At 33.6% G+C, this 20,485-nt stretch overlaps 1 protein-coding gene across 1 annotated transcript in view; it reads left to right on the top strand.

Moving 5' to 3' along the window:
* The window catches only part of dpp7 (dipeptidyl-peptidase 7), a 32,376-nt gene that overhangs the window by 8,439 nt on the left and 3,452 nt on the right, over positions 1-20,485 (top strand). Inside the window, exons 9-13 of the mRNA XM_083912184.1 lie at positions 60-178; positions 19,398-19,554; positions 19,823-19,887; positions 19,956-20,026; positions 20,104-20,251. Of these exons, the coding sequence (XP_083768310.1) occupies positions 60-178; positions 19,398-19,554; positions 19,823-19,887; positions 19,956-20,026; positions 20,104-20,215 (524 nt within the window). The 3' untranslated portion in view covers positions 20,216-20,251. The remainder of the gene's footprint in view (positions 1-59; positions 179-19,397; positions 19,555-19,822; positions 19,888-19,955; positions 20,027-20,103; positions 20,252-20,485) is intronic.

The raw sequence follows: 20,485 nt of genomic DNA, 5'->3' as shown, positions 1-20,485 counted from the left end.
AACCACCAGAGTCCTGTATCTGTGACTCCCCATTGAAGTGTGTCACCGGTCTCCTGCAGGGATCGTGTACAACTCTACGGGGCTGCTGCCCTGTTTCGACCTGTACAGTCTGTACTTGGAGTGTGCTGATCCCACCGGCTGTGGACTGGGTTTCAACAGCCTGGCCTGGGACTACCAGGTACTGCAACAAGCACCGACACAAGCACCGACACGAGCACCGACACGAGCGCAGACACGAGCGCAGACACGAGCGCCGACACGAGCGCCGACACGAGCGCCGACACGAGCACCGGCACGAGCACCGGCACGAGCACCGACGCAAGCACCGACGCAAGCACCGACGCAAGCACCAACACCGACGCAAGCCCCGACGCAAGCCCCGACGCAAGCCCCGACACGAGCCCCGACACGAGCCCCGACACGAGCCCCGACACGAGCCCCGACACGAGCCCCGACACGAGCCCCGACACGAGCCCCGACACGAGCGCCAACGCAAGCACTGACCCAAGCACCGACGCGAGCACCGACGCAAGCACCAATGCCGACGCGAGCACCGACACAAGCACCAACACCGACACAAGCACCAACACCGACACAAGCACCAACACCGACACAAGCACCAACACCGACACAAGCACCAACACCGACACAAGCACCAACACCGACACAAGCACCAACACCGACACAAGCACCAACACCGACACAAGCACCAACACCGACACAAGCACCAACACCGACACAAGCACCAACACCGACACAAGCACCAACACCGACACAAGCACCAACACCGACACAAGCACCAACACCGACACAAGCACCAACACCGACACAAGCACCAACACCGACACAAGCACCAACACCGACGCAAGCCCCGACGCAAGCCCCGACGCAAGCCCCGACGCAAGCCCCGACACGAGCACCGGCACAAGCACCGACACGAGCGCCACCGCAAGCACTGACCCAAGCACCGACGCAAGCACCAATGCCGACACAAGCACCGACGCAGGCACCAACCCAAGCCCGACACAAGCCCCGACACAAGCCCCGACACAAGCCCCGACACAAGCCCCGACACAAGCCCCGACACAAGCCCCGACACAAGCCCCGACACAAGCCCCGACACAAGCCCCGACACAAGCCCCGACACAAGCCCCGACACACTCAGGTGTGTGTCTCAGGTGTGTGTCTCAGGTGTGTGTCTCAGGTGTGTGTCTCAGGTGTGTGTCTCAGGTGTGAGTCTCAGGTGGGTGTGTGTCTCAGGTGTGTGTCTCAGGTGTGTGTGTGTCTCAGGTGAGTCTCAGGTGTGTGTGTGTCTCAGGTGAGTCTCAGGTGTGTGTGTGTCTCAGGTGTGAGTCTCAGGTGTGTGTGTGTCTCAGGTGTGAGTCTCAGGTGTGAGTCTCAGGTGTGAGTCTCAGGTGTGAGTCTCAGGTGTGTGTCTCAGGTGTGAGTCTCAGGTGTGAGTCTCAGGTGTGAGTCTCAGGTGAGTCTCAGGTGTGTGTGTGTCTCAGGTGAGTCTCAGGTGTGTGTGTGTGTGTCTCAGGTGTGTGTGTGTCTCAGGTGTGAGTCTCAGGTGTGAGTCTCAGGTGTGAGTCTCAGGTGTGAGTCTCAGGTGTGAGTCTCAGGTGTGTGTCTCAGGTGTGTGTCTCAGGTGTGTGTCTCAGGTGTGAGTCTCAAGTGTGTCTCATGTGTGTGTCTCATGTGTGTGTCTCAGGTGTGTGTCTCAGGTGTGTGTCCCAGGTGTGAGTCTCAAGTGAGTCTCAGGTGTGTGTCTCAGGTGTGTGTGTGTCTCAGGTGTGTGTCTCAGGTGTGTGTGTGTCTCAGGTGTGAGTCTCAGGTGTGTGTGTGTCTCAGGTCTGTGTGTGTCTCAGGTGTGAGACTCAGGTGTGTGTCTCAGGTGTGTGTGTGTCTCAGGTGTGAGTCTCAGGTGTGAGTCTCAGGTGTGTGTCTCAGGTGTGTGTCTCAGGTGTGTGTGTGTGTCTCAGGTGTGTGTGTGTCTCAGGTGTGTGTCTCAGGTGTGAGTCTCAGGTGTGTCTCAGGTGTGTGTGTGTCTCAGGTGTGTGTCTCAGGTGTGAGTCTCAGGTGTGTCTCTCAGGTGTGTGTGTGTCTCAGGTGTGTCTCATGTTTTTGTGGTGTTTTCATCTGTTTTTAGTCATTTTGACATGTTTTTGTGGTGTTTTCATCCGTTTTTAGTCATTTTGACATGTTTTTGTGGTGTTTTCATCCGTTTTTAGTAATTTTGACATGTTTTTGTGGTGTTTTCATCTGTTTTTAGTAGTTTTGTCATGTTTCTGTAGTGTTTTCATCTGTTTTTAGTGATTTTGACATGTTTTTGTGGTGTTTTCATCTGTTTTTAGTGATTTTGACATGTTTTTGTGGTGTTTTCATCTGTTTTTAGTGATTTTGACATGTTTTTGTGGTGTTTTCATCTGTTTTTAGTCATTTTGACATGTTTTTGTGGTGTTTTCATCCGTTTTTAGTAATTTTGACATGTTTTTGTGGTGTTTTCATCTGTTTTCAGTAATTTTGACATGTTTTTGTGGTGTTTTCGTCAGTTTTTAGTCATTTTGACATGTTTTTGTGGTGTTTTCATCTGTTTTTAGTCGTTTTGACATGTTTTTGTGGTGTTTTCATCTGTTTTTAGTCGTTTTGACATGTTTTTGTGGTGTTTTCATCTGTTTTTAGTCATTTTGACATGTTTTTGTGCTGTTTTCATCCGTTTTTAGTAATTTTGACATGTTTTTGTGGTGTTTTCATCCGTTTTTAGTAATTTTGACATGTTTTTGTGGTGTTTTCATCTGTTTTTAGTCATTTTGACATGTTTTTGTGGTGTTTTCATCCGTTTTTAGTAATTTTGACATGTTTTTGTGGTGTTTTCATCTGTTTTTGGTCGTTTTGTCATGTTTTTGTGGTGTTTTCATCTGTTTTTAGTCATTTTGACATGTTTTTGTGGTGTTTTCATCTGTTTTTAGTCATTTTGACATGTTTTTGTGGTGTTTTCATCTGTTTTTAGTCATTTTGACATGTTTTTGTGGTGTTTTCATCTGTTTTTAGTAATTTTGACATGTTTTTGTGGTGTTTTCATCTGTTTTCAGTAATTTTGACATGTTTTTGTGGTGTTTTCATCAGTTTTTAGTCATTTTGACATGTTTTTGTGGTGTTTTCATCTGTTTTTAGTCGTTTTGACATGTTTTTGTGGTGTTTTCATCTGTTTTTAGTCGTTTTGACATGTTTTTGTGGTGTTTTCATCTGTTTTTAGTCATTTTGACATGTTTTTGTGGTGTTTTCATCTGTTTTTAGTCATTTTGACATGTTTTTGTGGTGTTTTCATCCGTTTTTAGTAATTTTGACATGTTTTTGTGCTGTTTTCATCCGTTTTTAGTCATTTTGACATGTTTTTGTGGTGTTTTCATCTGTTTTTAGTCATTTTGACATGTTTTTGTGGTGTTTTCATCCGTTTTTAGTAATTTTGACATGTTTTTGTGGTGTTTTCATCTGTTTTTAGTCATTTTGACATGTTTTTGTGGTGTTTTCATCTGTTTTTAGTCATTTTGACATGTTTTTGTGGTGTTTTCATCCGTTTTTAGTAATTTTGACATGTTTTTGTGGTGTTTTCATCTGTTTTTAGTCGTTTTGACATGTTTTTGAGCTGTTTTCATCCGTTTTTAGTAATTTTGACATGTTTTTGTGGTGTTTTCATCTGTTTTTAGTAATTTTGTCATGTTTTTGTGGCGTTTTCATCTGTTTTTAGTCATTTTGACATGTTTTTGTGCTGTTTTCATCCGTTTTTAGTAATTTTGACATGTTTTTGTGGTGTTTTCATCTGTTTTTAGTCATTTTGACATGTTTTTGTGGTGTTTTCATCCGTTTTTAGTCATTTTGACATGTTTTTGTGGTGTTTTCATCTGTTTTTAGTCGTTTTGACATGTTTTTGTAGTGTTTTTATCCGTTTTTAGTCATTTTGACATGTTTTTGTGGTGTTTTCATCCGTTTTTAGTCATTTTGACATGTTTTTGTGGTGTTTTCATCTGTTTTTAGTCATTTTGACATGTTTTTGTGGTGTTTTCATCTGTTTTTAGTCATTTTGACATGTTTTTGTGGTGTTTTCATCTGTTTTTAGTCATTTTGACATTTTTTTGTGGTGTTTTCATCTGTTTTAGTCGTTTTGACATGTTTTTGTGGTGTTTTCGTCTGATTTTAGTCATTTTGACATGTTTTTGTGGTGTTTTCATCTGTTTTTAGTCATTTTGACATGTTTTTGTGGTGTTTTCATCTGTTTTAGTCGTTTTGACATGTTTTTGTGGTGTTTTCGTCTGATTTTAGTCATTTTGACATGTTTTTGTGGTGTTTTTCATCTGTTATTAGTAATTTTGACATGTTTTTGTGGTGTTTTTCATCTGTTTTTAGTCATTTTGACATGTTTTTGTGGTGTTTTCATCTGTTTTTAGTCATTTTGACATGTTTTTGTGGTGTTTTCATCTGTTTTTAGTCGTTTTGACATGTTTTTGTGGTGTTTTCATCTGTTTTTAGTTGTTTTGACATGTTTTTGTGGTGTTTTTGGTCTGTTTTTTAGTCATTTTGACATGTTTTTGTGGTGTTTTCATCTGTTTTTAGTAATTTTGACATGTTTTTGTGGTGTTTTTATCCGTTTTTAGTCATTTTGACTCGTTTTTGTGGTGTTTTCATCTGTTTTTAGTAATTTTGACATGTTTTTGTGGTGTTTTTATCTGTTTTAGTCATTTTGACATGTTTTTGTGGCGTTTTCATCTGTTTTTAGTAATTCTGTCATGTTTTTGTGGTGTTTTCATCTGTTTTTAATTGTTTTGACATGTTTTTGTGGTGTTTTCATCTGTTTTTAGTAATTTTGACATGTTTTTGTGGTGTTTTCATCTGTTTTTAGTGATTTTGACATGTTTTTGTGGTGTTTTCATCTGTTTTTAGTCATTTTGACATGTTTTTGTGGCGTTTTCATCTGTTTTTAGTAATTTTGACATGTTTTTGTGGTGTTTTCATCTGTTTTTAGTCATTTTGACATGTTTTCGTGCTGTTTTCATCTGTTTTTAGTAATTTTGACATGTTTTTGTGGTGTTTTCATCTGTTTTTAGTAATTTTGACATGTTTTTGTGGTGTTTTCATCTATTTATGGTAATTCTGTCATGTTTTTGTGGTGTTTTCATCTGTTTTTAGTCATTTTTACATGTTTTTGTGGTGTTTTCATCAGTTTTTAGTCATTTTGACATGTTTTTGTGGTGTTTTCATCTGTTTTTAGTAATTTTGACGTGTTTTTGTGGTGTTTTTCATCTGTTTTTAGTAATTTTGACATGTTTTTGTGGTGTTTTCATCTGTTTTTAGTCATTTTGACATGTTTTCGTGCTGTTTTCATCTGTTTTTAGTAATTTTGACATGTTTTCGTGCTGTTTTCATCTGTTTTTAGTAATTTTGACATGTTTTTGCGTCTTTTTAGTAATTTTGACATGTTTGTGTGGTGTTTTCATCTGTTTTTAGTAATTTTGACGTGTTTTTGTGGTGTTTTCATCTGTTTTTAGTCATTTTGACATGTTTTCGTGCTGTTTTCATCTGTTTTTAGTAATTTTGACATGTTTTTGTGGTGTTTTCATCTGTTTTTAGTAATTTTGACATGTTTTTGTGGTGTTTTCATCTGTTTTTAGTAGTTTTGACATTTTTTTGTGGTGTTTTCATCTGTTTTTAGTAATTTTGACATGTTTTTGTGGTGTTTGCCTCTGTTTTTAGTAATTTTGACATGTTTTTGTGGTGTTTTCATCTGTTTTTAGTAATTTTGACGTGTTTTTGTGGTGTTTTTCATCTGTTTTTAGTAATTTTGACATGTTTTTGTGGTGTTTTCATCTGTTTTTAGTCATTTTGACATGTTTTCGTGCTGTTTTCATCTGTTTTTAGTAATTTTGACATGTTTTCGTGCTGTTTTCATCTGTTTTTAGTAATTTTGACATGTTTTTGCGTCTTTTTAGTAATTTTGACATGTTTGTGTGGTGTTTTCATCTGTTTTTAGTAATTTTGACGTGTTTTTGTGGTGTTTTCATCTGTTTTTAGTCATTTTGACATGTTTTCGTGCTGTTTTCATCTGTTTTTAGTAATTTTGACATGTTTTTGTGGTGTTTTCATCTGTTTTTAGTAATTTTGACATGTTTTTGTGGTGTTTTCATCTGTTTTTAGTAATTTTGACATGTTTTTGTGGTGTTTTCATCTGTTTTTAGTCATTTTGACATGTTTTTGTGGTGTTTTCATCTGTTTTTAGTAATTTTGACATGTTTTTGTGGTGTTTGCCTCTGTTTTTAGTAATTTTGTCATGTTTTCGTGCTGTTTTCATCAGTTTTTAGTCATTTTGACATGTTTTTGTGGTGTTTTCATCTGTTTTTAGTAATTTTGACATGTTTTTGTGCTGTTTTCATCTATTTTTTGTAATTTTGTCATGTTTTTGTGCTGTTTTCATCTGTTTTTAGTCATTTTGACATGTTTTCGTGCTGTTTTCATCTGTTTTTAGTAATTTTGACATGTTTTTGTGGTGTTTTCATCTGTTTTTAGTCATTTTGACATGTTTTTGTGGTGTTTTCATCTGTTTTTAGTCATTTTGACATGTTTTTGTGGCGTTTTCATCTGTTTTTAGTAATTTTGACATGTTTTTGTGGTGTTTTCATCTGTTTTTAGTCATTTTGACATGTTTTTGTGGTGTTTTCATCTATTTATGGTAATTCTGTCATGTTTTTGTGGTGTTTTCATCTGTTTTTAGTCATTTTTACATGTTTTTGTGGTGTTTTCATCAGTTTTTAGTCATTTTGACATGTTTTTGTGGTGTTTTCATCTGTTTTTAGTAATTTTGACGTGTTTTTGTGGTGTTTTCATCTGTTTTTAGTCATTTTGACATGTTTTCGTGCTGTTTTCATCTGTTTTTAGTAATTTTGACATGTTTTTGTGGTGTTTTCATCTGTTTTTAGTAATTTTGACATGTTTTTGTGGTGTTTTCATCTGTTTTTAGTAGTTTTGACATTTTTTTGTGGTGTTTTCATCTGTTTTTAGTAATTTTGACATGTTTTTGTGGTGTTTGCCTCTGTTTTTAGTAATTTTGTCATGTTTTTGTGGTGTTTTCATCTGTTTTTAGTCATTTTGACATGTTTTCGTGCTGTTTTCATCTGTTTTTAGTAATTTTGACATGTTTTTGTGGTGTTTTCATCTGTTTTTAGTAATTTTGACATGTTTTTGTGGTGTTTTCATCTGTTTTTAGTAATTTTGACATGTTTTTGTGGTGTTTTCATCTGTTTTTAGTAGTTTTGACATTTTTTTGTGGTGTTTTCATCTGTTTTTAGTAATTTTGACATGTTTTTGTGGTGTTTGACTCTGTTTTTAGTAATTTTGTCATGTTTTCGTGCTGTTTTCATCAGTTTTTAGTCATTTTGACATGTTTGTGTGGTGTTTTCATCTGTTTTTAGTAATTTTGACATGTTTTTGTGGTGTTTTCATCAGTTTTGAGTAATTTTGACATGTTTTTGTGGTGTTTTCATCTGTTTTTAGTCATTTTTACATGTTTTCGTGCTGTTTTCATCTATTTTTTGTAATTTTGTCATGTTTTTGTGGTGTTTTCATCTGTTTTTAGTCATTTTGACATGTTTTCGTGCTGTTTTCATCTATTTTTTGTAATTTTGTCATGTTTTTGTGGTGTTTTCATCTGTTTTTAGTCATTTTGACATGTTTTCGTGCTGTTTTCATCTGTTTTTAGTAATTTTGACATGTTTTTGTGGTGTTTTCATCTGTTTTTAGTAATTTTGACATGTTTTTGTGGTGTTTTCATCTATTTTTAGTAATTCTGTCATGTTTTTGTGGTGTTTTCATCTGTTTTTAGTCATTTTTACATGTTTTTGTGGTGTTTTTCATCTGTTTTTAGTAATTTTGACATGTTTTTGTGGTGTTTTCACCTGTTTTTAGTCGTTTTGTCATGTTTTTGTGGTGATTTTCATCTGATTTTAGTCATTTTGACATGTTTTTGTGCTGTTATTATCTGTTTTTAGTCGTTTTGTCATGTTTCTGTGGTGTTTTCATCAGTTTTTTAGTAATTTTTACATGTTTTTGTGGTGTTTTTCATATGTTTTTAGTAATTTTTACATGTTTTTGTGGTGTTTTTCATCTGTTTTTAGTAATTTTGACATGTTTTTGTGGTGTTTTCATCTGTTTTTAGTAGTTTTGTCATGTTTTTGTGGTGTTTTCATGTGTTTTTAGTAATTTTGGCATGTTTCTGTGGTGTTTTCATGTGTTTTTAGTAATTTTGACATGTTTTTGTGGTGTTTTCATCTGTTTTTAGTAATTTTGACATGTTTTTGTGCTGTTTTCATCTGTTTTTAGTCATTTTTACATGTTTTCGTGCTGTTTTCATCTATTTTTAGTAATTTTGTCATGTTTTTGTGGTGTTTTCATCTGTTTTTAGTCATTTTGACATGTTTTCGTGGTGTTTTCATCTGTTTTTAGTCATTTTGACATGTTTTTGTGGTGTTTTCATCTGTTTTTAGTAATTTTGACATGTTTTTGTGGTGTTTTCATCTGTTTTTAGTCATTTTGACATGTTTTTGTGGCGTTTTCATCTGTTTTTAGTAATTTTGACATGTTTTTGTGGTGTTTTTCATCAGTTTTTAGTAATTTTGACATGTTTTTGTGGTGTTTTCATCTATTTTTAGTAATTTTGTCATGTTTTTGTGGTGTTTTCATCTGTTTTTAGTCATTTTTACATGTTTTTGTGGTGTTTTTCATCTGTTTTTAGTAATTTTGACATGTTTTTGTGGTGTTTTCACCTGTTTTTAGTCGTTTTGTCATGTTTTTGTGGTGATTTTCATCTGTTTTTAGTCATTTTGACATGTTTTTGTGCTGTTATTATCTGTTTTTAGTCGTTTTGTCATGTTTCTGTGGTGTTTTCATCAGTTTTTAGTAATTTTTACATGTTTTTGTGGTGTTTTTCATCTGTTTTTAGTAATTTTTACATGTTTTTGTGGTGTTTTTCATCTGTTTTTAGTAATTTTGACATGTTTTTGTGGTGTTCATCTGTTTTTAGTAGTTTTGTCATGTTTCTGTGGTGTTTTCATCTGTTTTTAGTAATTTTGACATGTTTTTGTGCTGTTTTCATCTGTTTTTAGTCATTTTGTCATGTTTTTGTGGTGATTTTCATCTGTTTTTAGTCATTTTGACATGTTTTTGTGGTGTTTTTCATCTGTTTTTAGTCATTTTGACATGTTTTTGTGGTGTTTTCATGTGTTTTTAGTAATTTTGACATGTTTTTGTGGTGTTTTCATGTGTTTTTAGTAATTTTGGCATGTTTCTGTGGTGTTTTCATGTGTTTTTAGTAATTTTGGCATGTTTCTGTGGTGTTTTCATCTGTTTTTAGTAGTTTTGTCATGTTTCTGTGGTGTTTTCATCTGTTTTTAGTAATTTTGACATGTTTTTGTGCTGTTTTCATCTGTTTTTAGTAATTTTGACATGTTTTTGTGCTGTTTTCATCTGTTTTTAGTCATTTTGTCATGTTTTTGTGGTGATTTTCATCTGTTTTTAGTCATTTTGACATGTTTTTGTGGTGTTTTTCATCTGTTTTTAGTCATTTTGACATGTTTTTGTGGTGTTTTCATGTGTTTTTAGTAATTTTGACATGTTTTTGTGGTGTTTTCATGTGTTTTTAGTAATTTTGGCATGTTTCTGTGGTGTTTTCATGTGTTTTTAGTAATTTTGGCATGTTTCTGTGGTGTTTTCATCTGTTTTTAGTCATTTTGACATGTTTTTGTGGTGTTTTCATCAGTTTTTAGTAATTTTGACATGTTTCTGTCGTGTTTTCATCTGTTTTTAGTAATTCTGACATGTTTTTGTGGTGTTTTCATCTGTTTTTAGTAGTTTTGTCATGTTTCTGTGGTGTTTTTGGTCTGTTTTTAGTCCTTTTGACATGTTTTTGTGGTGATTTTGGTCTGTTTTTAGTCCTTTTGACATGTTTTTGTGGTGATTTTCACCTGTTTTTAGTCATTTTGACATGTTTTCGTGCTGTTTTCATCTGTTTTTAGTAATTTTGACATGTTTTTGTGTTTTCATCAGTTTTTAGTAATTTTTACATGTTTTTGTGGTGTTTTTCATCTGTTTTTAGTAATTTTGACATGTTTTTGTGGTGTTTTCATCTGTTTTTAGTAATTTTTACATGTTTTTGTGGTGTTTTTCATCTGTTTTTAGTAATTTTGACATGTTTTTGTGGTGTTTTTCATCTGTTTTTAGTAATTTTGACATGTTTTTGTGGTGTTTTTCATCTGTTTTTAGTAATTTTGACATGTTTTTGTGGTGTTTTTCATCTGTTTTTAGTCGTTTTGTCATGTTTATGTGGTGTTTTCATCAGTTTTTAGTAATTTTGACATGTTTTTGTGGTGTTTTCATGTGTTTTTAGTAATTTTGGCATGTTTCTGTGGTGTTTTCATCTGTTTTTAGTAGTTTTGTCATGTTTCTGTGGTGTTTTCATCTGTTTTTAGTAATTTTTACATGTTTTTGTGGTGTTTTCATCTGTTTTTAGTAGTTTTGTCATGTTTCTGTGGTGTTTTCATCTGTTTTTAGTAATTTTGACATGTTTTTGTGCTGTTTTCATGTGTTTTTAGTAATTTTGGCATGTTTCTGTGGTGTTTTCATCTGTTTTTAGTAGTTTTGTCATGTTTCTGTGGTGTTTTCATCTGTTTTTAGTCATTTTGACATGTTTTTGCGTCTGTTTTTAATCATTTTGACATGTTTTTGTGGTGTTTTCATCTGTTTTTAGTCATTTTGACATGTTTTTGTGGTGTTTTCATCAGTTTTTAGTAATTTTGACAGGTTTCTGTCGTGTTTTCATCTGTTTTTAGTAATTTTGACATGTTTTTGTGGTGTTTTCATCTGTTTTTAGTAGTTTTGTCATGTTTCTGTGGTGTTTTCATCTGTTTTTAGTCATTTTGACATGTTTTTGTGGTGTTTTTGGTCTGTTTTTAGTCCTTTTGACATGTTTTTGTGGTGATTTTCACCTGTTTTTAGTCATTTTGACATGTTTTTGTGGTGTTTTCATCAGTTTTTAGTAATTTTGACATGTTTTTGTGTTTTCATCAGTTTTTAGTAATTTTTACATGTTTTTGTGGTGTTTTTCATCTGTTTTTAGTAATTTTTACATGTTTTTGTGGTGTTTTCATCTGTTTTTAGTAATTTTGACATGTTTTTGTGGTGTTTTCATCTGTTTTTAGTAGTTTTGTCATGTTTCTGTGGTGTTTTCATCTGTTTTTAGTAATTTTGACATGTTTTTGTGCTGTTTTCATCTGTTTTTAGTCATTTTGTCATGTTTTTGTGGTGATTTTCATCTGTTTTTAGTCATTTGGACATGTTTTTGTGCTGTTATTATCTGTTTTTAGTCGTTTTGTCATGTTTATGTGGTGTTTTCATCAGTTTTTAGTAATTTTGACATGTTTTTGTGGTGTTTTATGTGTTTTTAGTAATTTTGGCATGTTTCTGTGGTGTTTTCATCTGTTTTTAGTAGTTTTGTCATGTTTCTGTGGTGTTTTCATCTGTTTTTAGTCATTTTGACATGTTTTTGCTTCTGTTTTTAATCATTTTGACATGTTTTTGTGGTGTTTTCATCTGTTTTTAGTCATTTTGACATGTTTTTGTGGTGTTTTCATCAGTTTTTAGTAATTTTGACATGTTTCTGTGGTGTTTTCATCTGTTTTTAGTAATTTTGACATGTTTTTGTGGTGTTTTCATCTGTTTTTAGTAGTTTTGTCATGTTTCTGTGGTGTTTTCATCTGTTTTTAGTCATTTTGACATGTTTTTGTGGTGTTTTTGGTCTGTTTTTAGTCCTTTTGACATGTTTTCTTGCTGTTTTCATCTGTTTTTAGTCATTTTGACATGTTTTCGTGCTGTTTTCATCTGTTTTTAGTAATTTTGACATGTTTTTGTGGTGTTTTCATCAGTTTTTAGTAATTTTGACATGTTTTTGTGGTGTTTTCATCTGTTTTTAGTAGTTTTGTCATGTTTCTGTGGTGTTTTCATCTGTTTTTTAGTAATTTTGTCATTTGTTTGTGGTGTTTTCATCTGTTTTTAGTCATTTTGACATGTTTTTGTGGTGATTTTCACCTGTTTTTAGTCATTTTGACATGTTTTCGTGCTGTTTTCATCTGTTTTTAGTAGTTTTGACATGTTCTTGTGTTTTCATCAGTTTTTAGTAATTTTGACATGTTTTTGCGTCTGTTTTTAGTAATTTTGACATGTTTTTGTGGTGTTTTCATCAGTTTTTAGTAATTTTGACATGTTTGTGTGGTGTTTGCCTCTGTTTTTAGTAATTTTGACATGTTTTTGTGGTGTTTTTCATCTGTTTTTAGTAATTTTGACATGTTTTTGTGGTGTTTTTGGTCTGTTTTTAGTCCTTTTGACATGTTTTCTTGCTGTTTTCATCTGTTTTTAGTCATTTTGACATGTTTTCGTGCTGTTTTCATCTGTTTTTAGTAATTTTGACATGTTTTTGTGGTGTTTTCATCAGTTTTTAGTAATTTTGACATGTTTTTGTGGTGTTTTCATCTGTTTTTAGTAGTTTTGTCATGTTTCTGTGGTGTTTTCATCTGTTTTTTAGTAATTTTGTCATTTGTTTGTGGTGTTTTCATCTGTTTTTAGTCATTTTGACATGTTTTTGTGGTGATTTTCACCTGTTTTTAGTCATTTTGACATGTTTTCGTGCTGTTTTCATCTGTTTTTAGTAGTTTTGACATGTTCTTGTGTTTTCATCAGTTTTTAGTAATTTTGACATGTTTTTGCGTCTGTTTTTAGTAATTTTGACATGTTTTTGTGGTGTTTTCATCAGTTTTTAGTAATTTTGACATGTTTGTGTGGTGTTTGCCTCTGTTTTTAGTAATTTTGACATGTTTTTGTGGTGTTTTTCATCAGTTTTTAGTAATTTTGACATGTTTGTGTGGTGTTTTTAGTCATTTTGACGTGTTTTTGTGGTGTTTGCCTCTGTTTTTAGTAATTTTGACATGTTTTTGTGGTGTTTTTCATCTGTTTTTAGTAATTTTGACATGTTTTTGTGCTGTTTTCATCTGTTTTTAGTAATTTTGACATGTTTTTGTGGTGTTTTCATCTGTTTTTAGTAATTTTGACATGTTTTTGTGGTGTTTTTCATCTGTTTTTAGTCATTTTGACATGTTTTTGTGGTGTTTTCATCTGTTTTTAGTCATTTTGACATGTTTTTGTGGTGATTTTCATCTGTTTTTAGTCATTTTGACATGTTTTTGTGCTGTTTTCATCTGTTTTTAGTCATTTTGACATGTTTTCGTGCTGTTTTCATCTGTTTTTAGTCGTTTTGACATGTTTTTGTGGTGTTTTCATCTGTTTTTAGTCGTTTTGACATGTTTCTGTGGTGTTTTCATCTGTTTTTAGTAGTTTTGTCATGTTTCTGTGGTGTTTTCATCTGTTTTTAGTAATTTTGACATGTTTTTGTGGTGTTTTCATCTGTTTTTAGTCGTTTTGTCATGTTTCTGTGGTGTTCATCTGTTTTTAGTAATTTTGACATGTTTTTGTGGTGTTTTCATCTGTTTTTAGTCATTTTGTCATGTTTTTGTGGTGTTTTTCATCTGTTTTAAGTAATTTTGTCATGTTTTTGTGCTGTTTTCATCTGGTTTTAGTAATTTTTACATGTTTTTTTGGTGTTTTGTGTCTGTTTTTAATTGTTATGTCATGTTTTTGTGGTGTTTTGTGTCTGTTTTTATTCAAATTCAAATCCAAAAAAACTTTATTTGTCCCCGGGGGGCAATTCAGGGCACACAGAGCAGCAAATAACGACAGTGCAACTATACAAAAACAATTTAATCTAACAACAAGAATAACGTGTAAAAAACTAAAAAGTAACAAATATATACATAAAACAAGCAGAAAAACGTAATAAATGCTAAATAACGCTTAAGGTGGCTCTGTGCTCCGACCGGTCGACCACACGAGCAGCGACCAGGAAAATTACAAAAACATGTCAAAATTACTAAAAACAGATGAAAACACCACAAAAACACGTCAAAATGACTAAAAACAGATGAAAACACCACAAAAACATGTCAAAATGACTTAAAAACAGACGCAAACACCACAAAAACATGTCAAAATTACTAAAAACAAAACGCAACAAAAACATGTCAAAACTACTAAAAACAGATGAAAACAGCACAAAAACATGTCAAAATGACTAAAAACAGATGAAAACAGCACAAAAACATGTCAAAATGACTAAAAACAGATGAAAACAGCACAAAAACATGTCAAAATGACTAAAAACAGATGAAAACACAACAAAAACATGTCAAAATTACTAAAAACTGATGAAAACACCACAAAAACATGTCAAAATTACTAAAAACAGATGAAAAACACCACAAAAACATGTCAAAATTACTAAAAACAGAGGCAAACACCACACAAACATGTCAAAATTACTAAAAACTGATGAAAACACAAGAACATGTCAAAATGACTAAAAACAGATGAAAACAGCACAAAAACATGTCAAAATGACTAAAAACAGATGAAAACACCACAAAAAAATGACAAAATTACTAAAAACAGATGAAAACAGCACAAAAACATGTCAAAATGACTAAAAACAGATGAAAAACACAAAAAAACATGTCAAAATGACTAAAAACAGATGAAAACAGCACAAAAACATGTCGAAATGACTAAAAACAGATGAAAACACCACAAAAACATGTCAAAATGACTAAAAACAGATGAAAACACAACAAAAACATGTCAAAATTACTAAAAACTGATGAAAACACCACAAAAACATGTCAAAATTACTAAAAACAGATGAAAAACACCACAAAAACATGTCAAAATTACTAAAAACAGATGAAAAACACCACACAAACATGTCAAAATTACTAAAAACTGAGGAAAACACAAGAACATGTCAAAATGACTAAAAACAGATGAAAACAGCACAAAAACATGTCAAAATGACTAAAAACTGATGAAAATCACCACAAAAACATGTCAAAATTACTAAAAACAGATGAAAACAGCACGAAAACATGTCAAAATGACTAAAAACAGATGAAAACAGCACAAAAACATGTCAAAATGACTAAAAACTGATGAAAACACAAGAACATGTCAAAATTACTAAAAACAGATGAAAACAGCACGAAAACATGTCAAAATTACTAAAAACTGATGAAAACACCACAAAAACATGTCCAAATTACTAAAAACAGATGAAAAACACCACAAAAACATGTAAAAATTACTAAAAACAGACGCAAAAACATGTCAAAATTACTAAAAACTGATGAAAACAGCACGAAAACATGTCAAAATGACTAAAAACTGATGAAAACAGCACGAAAACATGTCAAAATGACTAAAAACAGATGAAAACACCACAAAAACATGTCAAAATGACTAAAAACAGACGAAAACACCACAAAAACATGTCAAAATGACTAAAAACAGATGAAAACACCACAAAAAAATGACAAAATTACTAAAAACAGATAAACAGCACAAAAACATGTCAGAATGACTAAAAACAGATGAAAACACCACAGAAACATGACAAAATGACTAAAATAGATGAAAACACCACAGAAACATGACAAAACTACTAAAAACAGATGAAAACACCACAAAAACATGTCAAAATTACTAAAAACAGATGAAAACACCACAAAAACATGTCAAAATGACTAAAAACAGATGAAAACAGCACAAAAACATGTCAGAATGACTAAAAACAGATGAAAACACCACAAAAACATGTCAAAATTACTAAAAACAGATGAAAACACCACAAAAACATGTCAAAATTACTAAAAACTGATGAAAATCACCACAAAAACATGTCAAAATTACTAAAAACAGATGAAAACAGCACGAAAACATGTCAAAATGACTAAAAACAGATGAAAACAGCACAAAAACATGTCAAAATGACTAAAAACTGATGAAAACACAAGAACATGTCAAAATTACTAAAAACAGATGAAAACAGCACGAAAACATGTCAAAATTACTAAAAACTGATGAAAACACCACAAAAACATGTCCAAATTACTAAAAACAGATGAAAAACACCACAAAAACATGTAAAAATTACTAAAAACTGATGAAAACACCACAAAAACATGTCAAAATTACTAAAAACAGATGAAAACACCACAAAAACACGTCAAAATTACTGAAAACAGATGAAAACACCACAAAAACATGTCAAAATTACTAAAAACAGATGAAAACACCACAAAAACATGTCAAAATGACTAAAAACAGATGAAAACACCACAAAAACATGTCAAAACTACTAAAAACAGATGAAAACAGCACGAAAACATGTCAAAATGACTAAAAACAGATGAAAACACCACAAAAACATGTAAAAATGACTAAAAACAGATGAAAACAGCACAAAAACATGTCAAACTGACTAAAAACAGATGAAAAAAGCACAAAAACATGTCAAAATGACTAAAAACAGATGAAAACACCACAAGAAAATGACAAAATTACTAAAAACAGATGAAAACACCACAAAAACATGTCAGAATGACTAAAAACAGATGAAAACACCACAGAAACATGACAAAACTACTAAAAACAGATGAAAACACCACAAAAACATGTCAAAATTACTAAAAACAGATGAAAACACCACAAAAACATGTCAAAATGACTAAAAACAGATGAAAACAGCACAAAAACATGTCAGAATGACTAAAAACAGATGAAAACACCACAAAAACATGTCAAAATGACTAAAAACAGATGAAAACACCACAAAAACATGTCAAAACTACTAAAAACAGATGAAAACAGCACGAAAACATGTCAAAATGACTAAAAACAGATGAAAACACCACAAAAACATGTCAAAATTACTAAAAACAGATGAAAACAGCACAAAAACATGTCAAACTGACTAAAAACAGATGAAAAAAGCACAAAAACATGTCAAAATGACTAAAAACAGATGAAAACACCACAAAAAAATGACAAAATTACTAAAAACAGATGAAAACACCACAAAAACATGTCAGAATGACTAAAAACAGATGAAAACACCACAGAAACATGACAAAACTACTAAAAACAGATGAAAACACCACAAAAACATGTCAAAATTACTAAAAACAGATGAAAACACCACAAAAACATGTCAAAATGACTAAAAACAGATGAAAAACACCACAAAAACATGTCAAAATGACTAAAAACAGATGAAAACACCACAAAAACATGTCAAAATGACTAAAAACAGATGAAAAACACCACAAAAACATGTCAAAACGACTAAAACCAGATGAAAACACCACAAAAACATGACAAAATTACTGAAAACAGATGAAAACACCACAAAAACATGTCAAAATTACTAAAAACAGATGAAAACACCACAAAAACATGTCAAAACGACTAAAACCAGATGAAAACACCACAAAAACATGTCAAAATGACTAAAAACTGATGAAAACACCACAAAAACATGTCAAAATTACTAAAAACAGATGAAAACACCACAAAAACATGTCAAAATTACTAAAAACAGATGAAAAACACCACAAAAACATGTCAAAATTACTAAAAACAGATGAAAACACCACAAAAACATGTCAAAATTACTAAAAACAGATGAAAAACACCACAAAAACATGACAAAATTACTAAAAACAGATGAAAACAGCACAAAAACATGTCAAAATGACTAAAAACAGATGAAAAAAGCACAAAAACGTGTCAAAATGACTAAAACAGATGAAAACACCACAAAACTGTGTCAAAATGACTAAAAACAGATGAAAACACCACAAAAACATGTCAAAATGACTAAAACAGATGAAAACACCACAAAACTGTGTCAAAATGACTAAAACAGATGAAAACACCACAAAACTGTGTCAAAATGACTAAAAACAGATGAAAAAAGCACAAAAACATGTCAAAATGACTAAAAACAGATGAAAACACCACAAAAACATGTCAAAATTACTAAAAACAGATGAAAACACCACAAAAACCTGTCAAAATGACTAAAAACAGATGAAAACACCACAAAAACATGTCAAAATGACTAAAAACAGATGAAAACACCACAAAAACATGTCAAAATGACTAGAAACAGATGAAAACACCACAAAAACATGTCAAAATTACTAAAAACAGATGAAAACACCACAAAAACATGTCAAAACGACTAAAAACAGATGAAAACACCACAAAAACATGTCAAAATTACTAAAAACAGATGAAAAACACCACAAAAACATGTCAAAACTACTAAAAACAGATGAAAACACCACAGAAACATGTCAAAATGACTAAAAACAGATGAAAACACCACAAAAACATGTCAAAATTACTAAAAACAGATGAAAAACACCACAAAAACATGTCAAAACTACTAAAAACAGATAAAAACACTACAGAAACATGACAAAATGACTAAAAACAGATGAAAACACCACAAAAACATGTCAAAACGACCAAAAACAGATGAAAACACCACAAAAACATGACAAAATTACTAAAAACAGATGAAAACACCACAAAAAAATGTCAAAACGACCAAAAACAGATGAAAACACCACAAAAACATGACAAAATTACTAAAAACAGATGAAAACACCACAAAAACATGTCAAAACGATTAAAAACAGATGAAAACACCACAAAAACATGTCAAAATTACTAAAAACAGATGAAAACACCACAAAAACATGTCAAAATGATAAAAACAGATGAAAAACAGCACAAAAACATGTCAAAATTACTAAAAACAGATGAAAACACCACAAAAACATGTCAAAATTACTAAAAACAGATGAAAACACCACAAAAACATGTCAAAATTACTAAAAACAGATGAAAACACCACAAAAAAATGTCAAAACGACCAAAAACAGATGAAAACACCACAAAAACATGACAAAATTACTAAAAACAGATGAAAACACCACAAAAACATGTCAAAACGATTAAAAACAGATGAAAACACCACAAAAACATGTCAAAATTACTAAAAACAGATGAAAACACCACAAAAACATGACTAAATGACTAAAAACAGATGAAAACACCACAAAAACATGTCAAAATGATAAAAACAGATGAAAAACAGCACAAAAACATGTCAAAATTACTAAAAACAGATGAAAACACCACAAAAACATGTCAAAATTACTAAAAACAGATGAAAACACCACAAAAACATGTCAAAATGACTAAAAACACCACAAAAACATGTCAAAATGACTAAAAACAGATGAAAACACCACAAAAACAACACTTCTGGATGAATGGGAGTGACCTTTAATTGTTAACAACAGACCACTAATTGCACTCAACCATCCGTGCCTTGTGTTGTGTTGCAGGCGTGCACAGAGATCAATCTGTGCTACGAGAGCAACAACGTGACGGACATGTTTCCTCCCATGACCTTCACTCAGGCGGAGCGCCAGCGTTACTGCGCCACACGCTGGGCTGTGGTCCCGCGACCGCACTGGTTCAAAACCCAGTTCTGGGGCGACGGTGAGTCACGGACGCACGAGACTGTTGTCCACCGTGCCAGAACGTCCCAGTACTCACACTTTATACGTGTGTGTGTGTGTGTGTGTGTGTGTGTGTGTGTGTGTGTGTGTGTGTGTGTGTGTGTGTGTGTGTGTGTGTGTGTGTGTGTGTGTGTGTGTGTGTGTGTGTGTGTGTGTGTGTGTGTGTGTGTGTGTGTGTGTGTGTGTGTGTGTGTGTGTGTGTGTGTGTGTGTGTGTGTGTGTGTGTGTGTGTGTGTGTGTGTGTGTAGCCCTCTCCACAGCCAGCAACATCATCTTCTCCAACGGCGATCTGGACCCGTGGGCCAACGGCGGGGTGAGTGCGCGCCCGTCTGTCACCTGTGAAGCCGCCGCTCTCTCTCAACCACACCTCTGCTTTCTCAGGTGCGCGAGTCCTTGAGCTCATCGCTGGTGGCCGTCAACATCTCAGGAGGAGCCCATCACCTGGACCTGAGGTACAGTGGGCGCCTGGAGGGGCCCCTCGACCTCAAAGTGAAATCCAGTCTGACGTTTTCCCCGTTGTGTTACGCAGAGGATCGAACGACGCTGATCCGGCGTCAGTGATCAGAGCCAGGAGGATGGAGGCGGAGCTCATCACACAGTGGGTGAAGACGGAGCGGGCCAGACGACGTCGGTCACGGTAAAGAGCAGAGGACGACACGGCAGGACGGGAATCGAACGTAAGGGTCACTGCAGCAGAGTTCAGGGTTACTTCAAAAAAGTGTGTGTACAGAAAAACAAAGGTACAGAATATTATGTTTAAAAAAAGCTTAAATCAGTCACATGATAGCCGGTCTAAAGCAGTCAGAGCGTGTGTTCTGGGTCAAACTGGAGCCCAGAACCAGGTCCAACCAGAACCAGCCAGAACCAGGTCCAACCAGAACCACAGTCACGTAAAAACCCAGAACCGCCTC

This window comes from Echiichthys vipera (assembly GCF_963691815.1).
Source record: "Echiichthys vipera genome assembly, chromosome: 4".
NCBI lineage: Eukaryota > Metazoa > Chordata > Actinopteri > Perciformes > Trachinidae > Echiichthys > Echiichthys vipera.
Note: the sequence above shows the minus strand (reverse complement) of the source record. Positions and strands in the feature narration are given on the sequence as shown.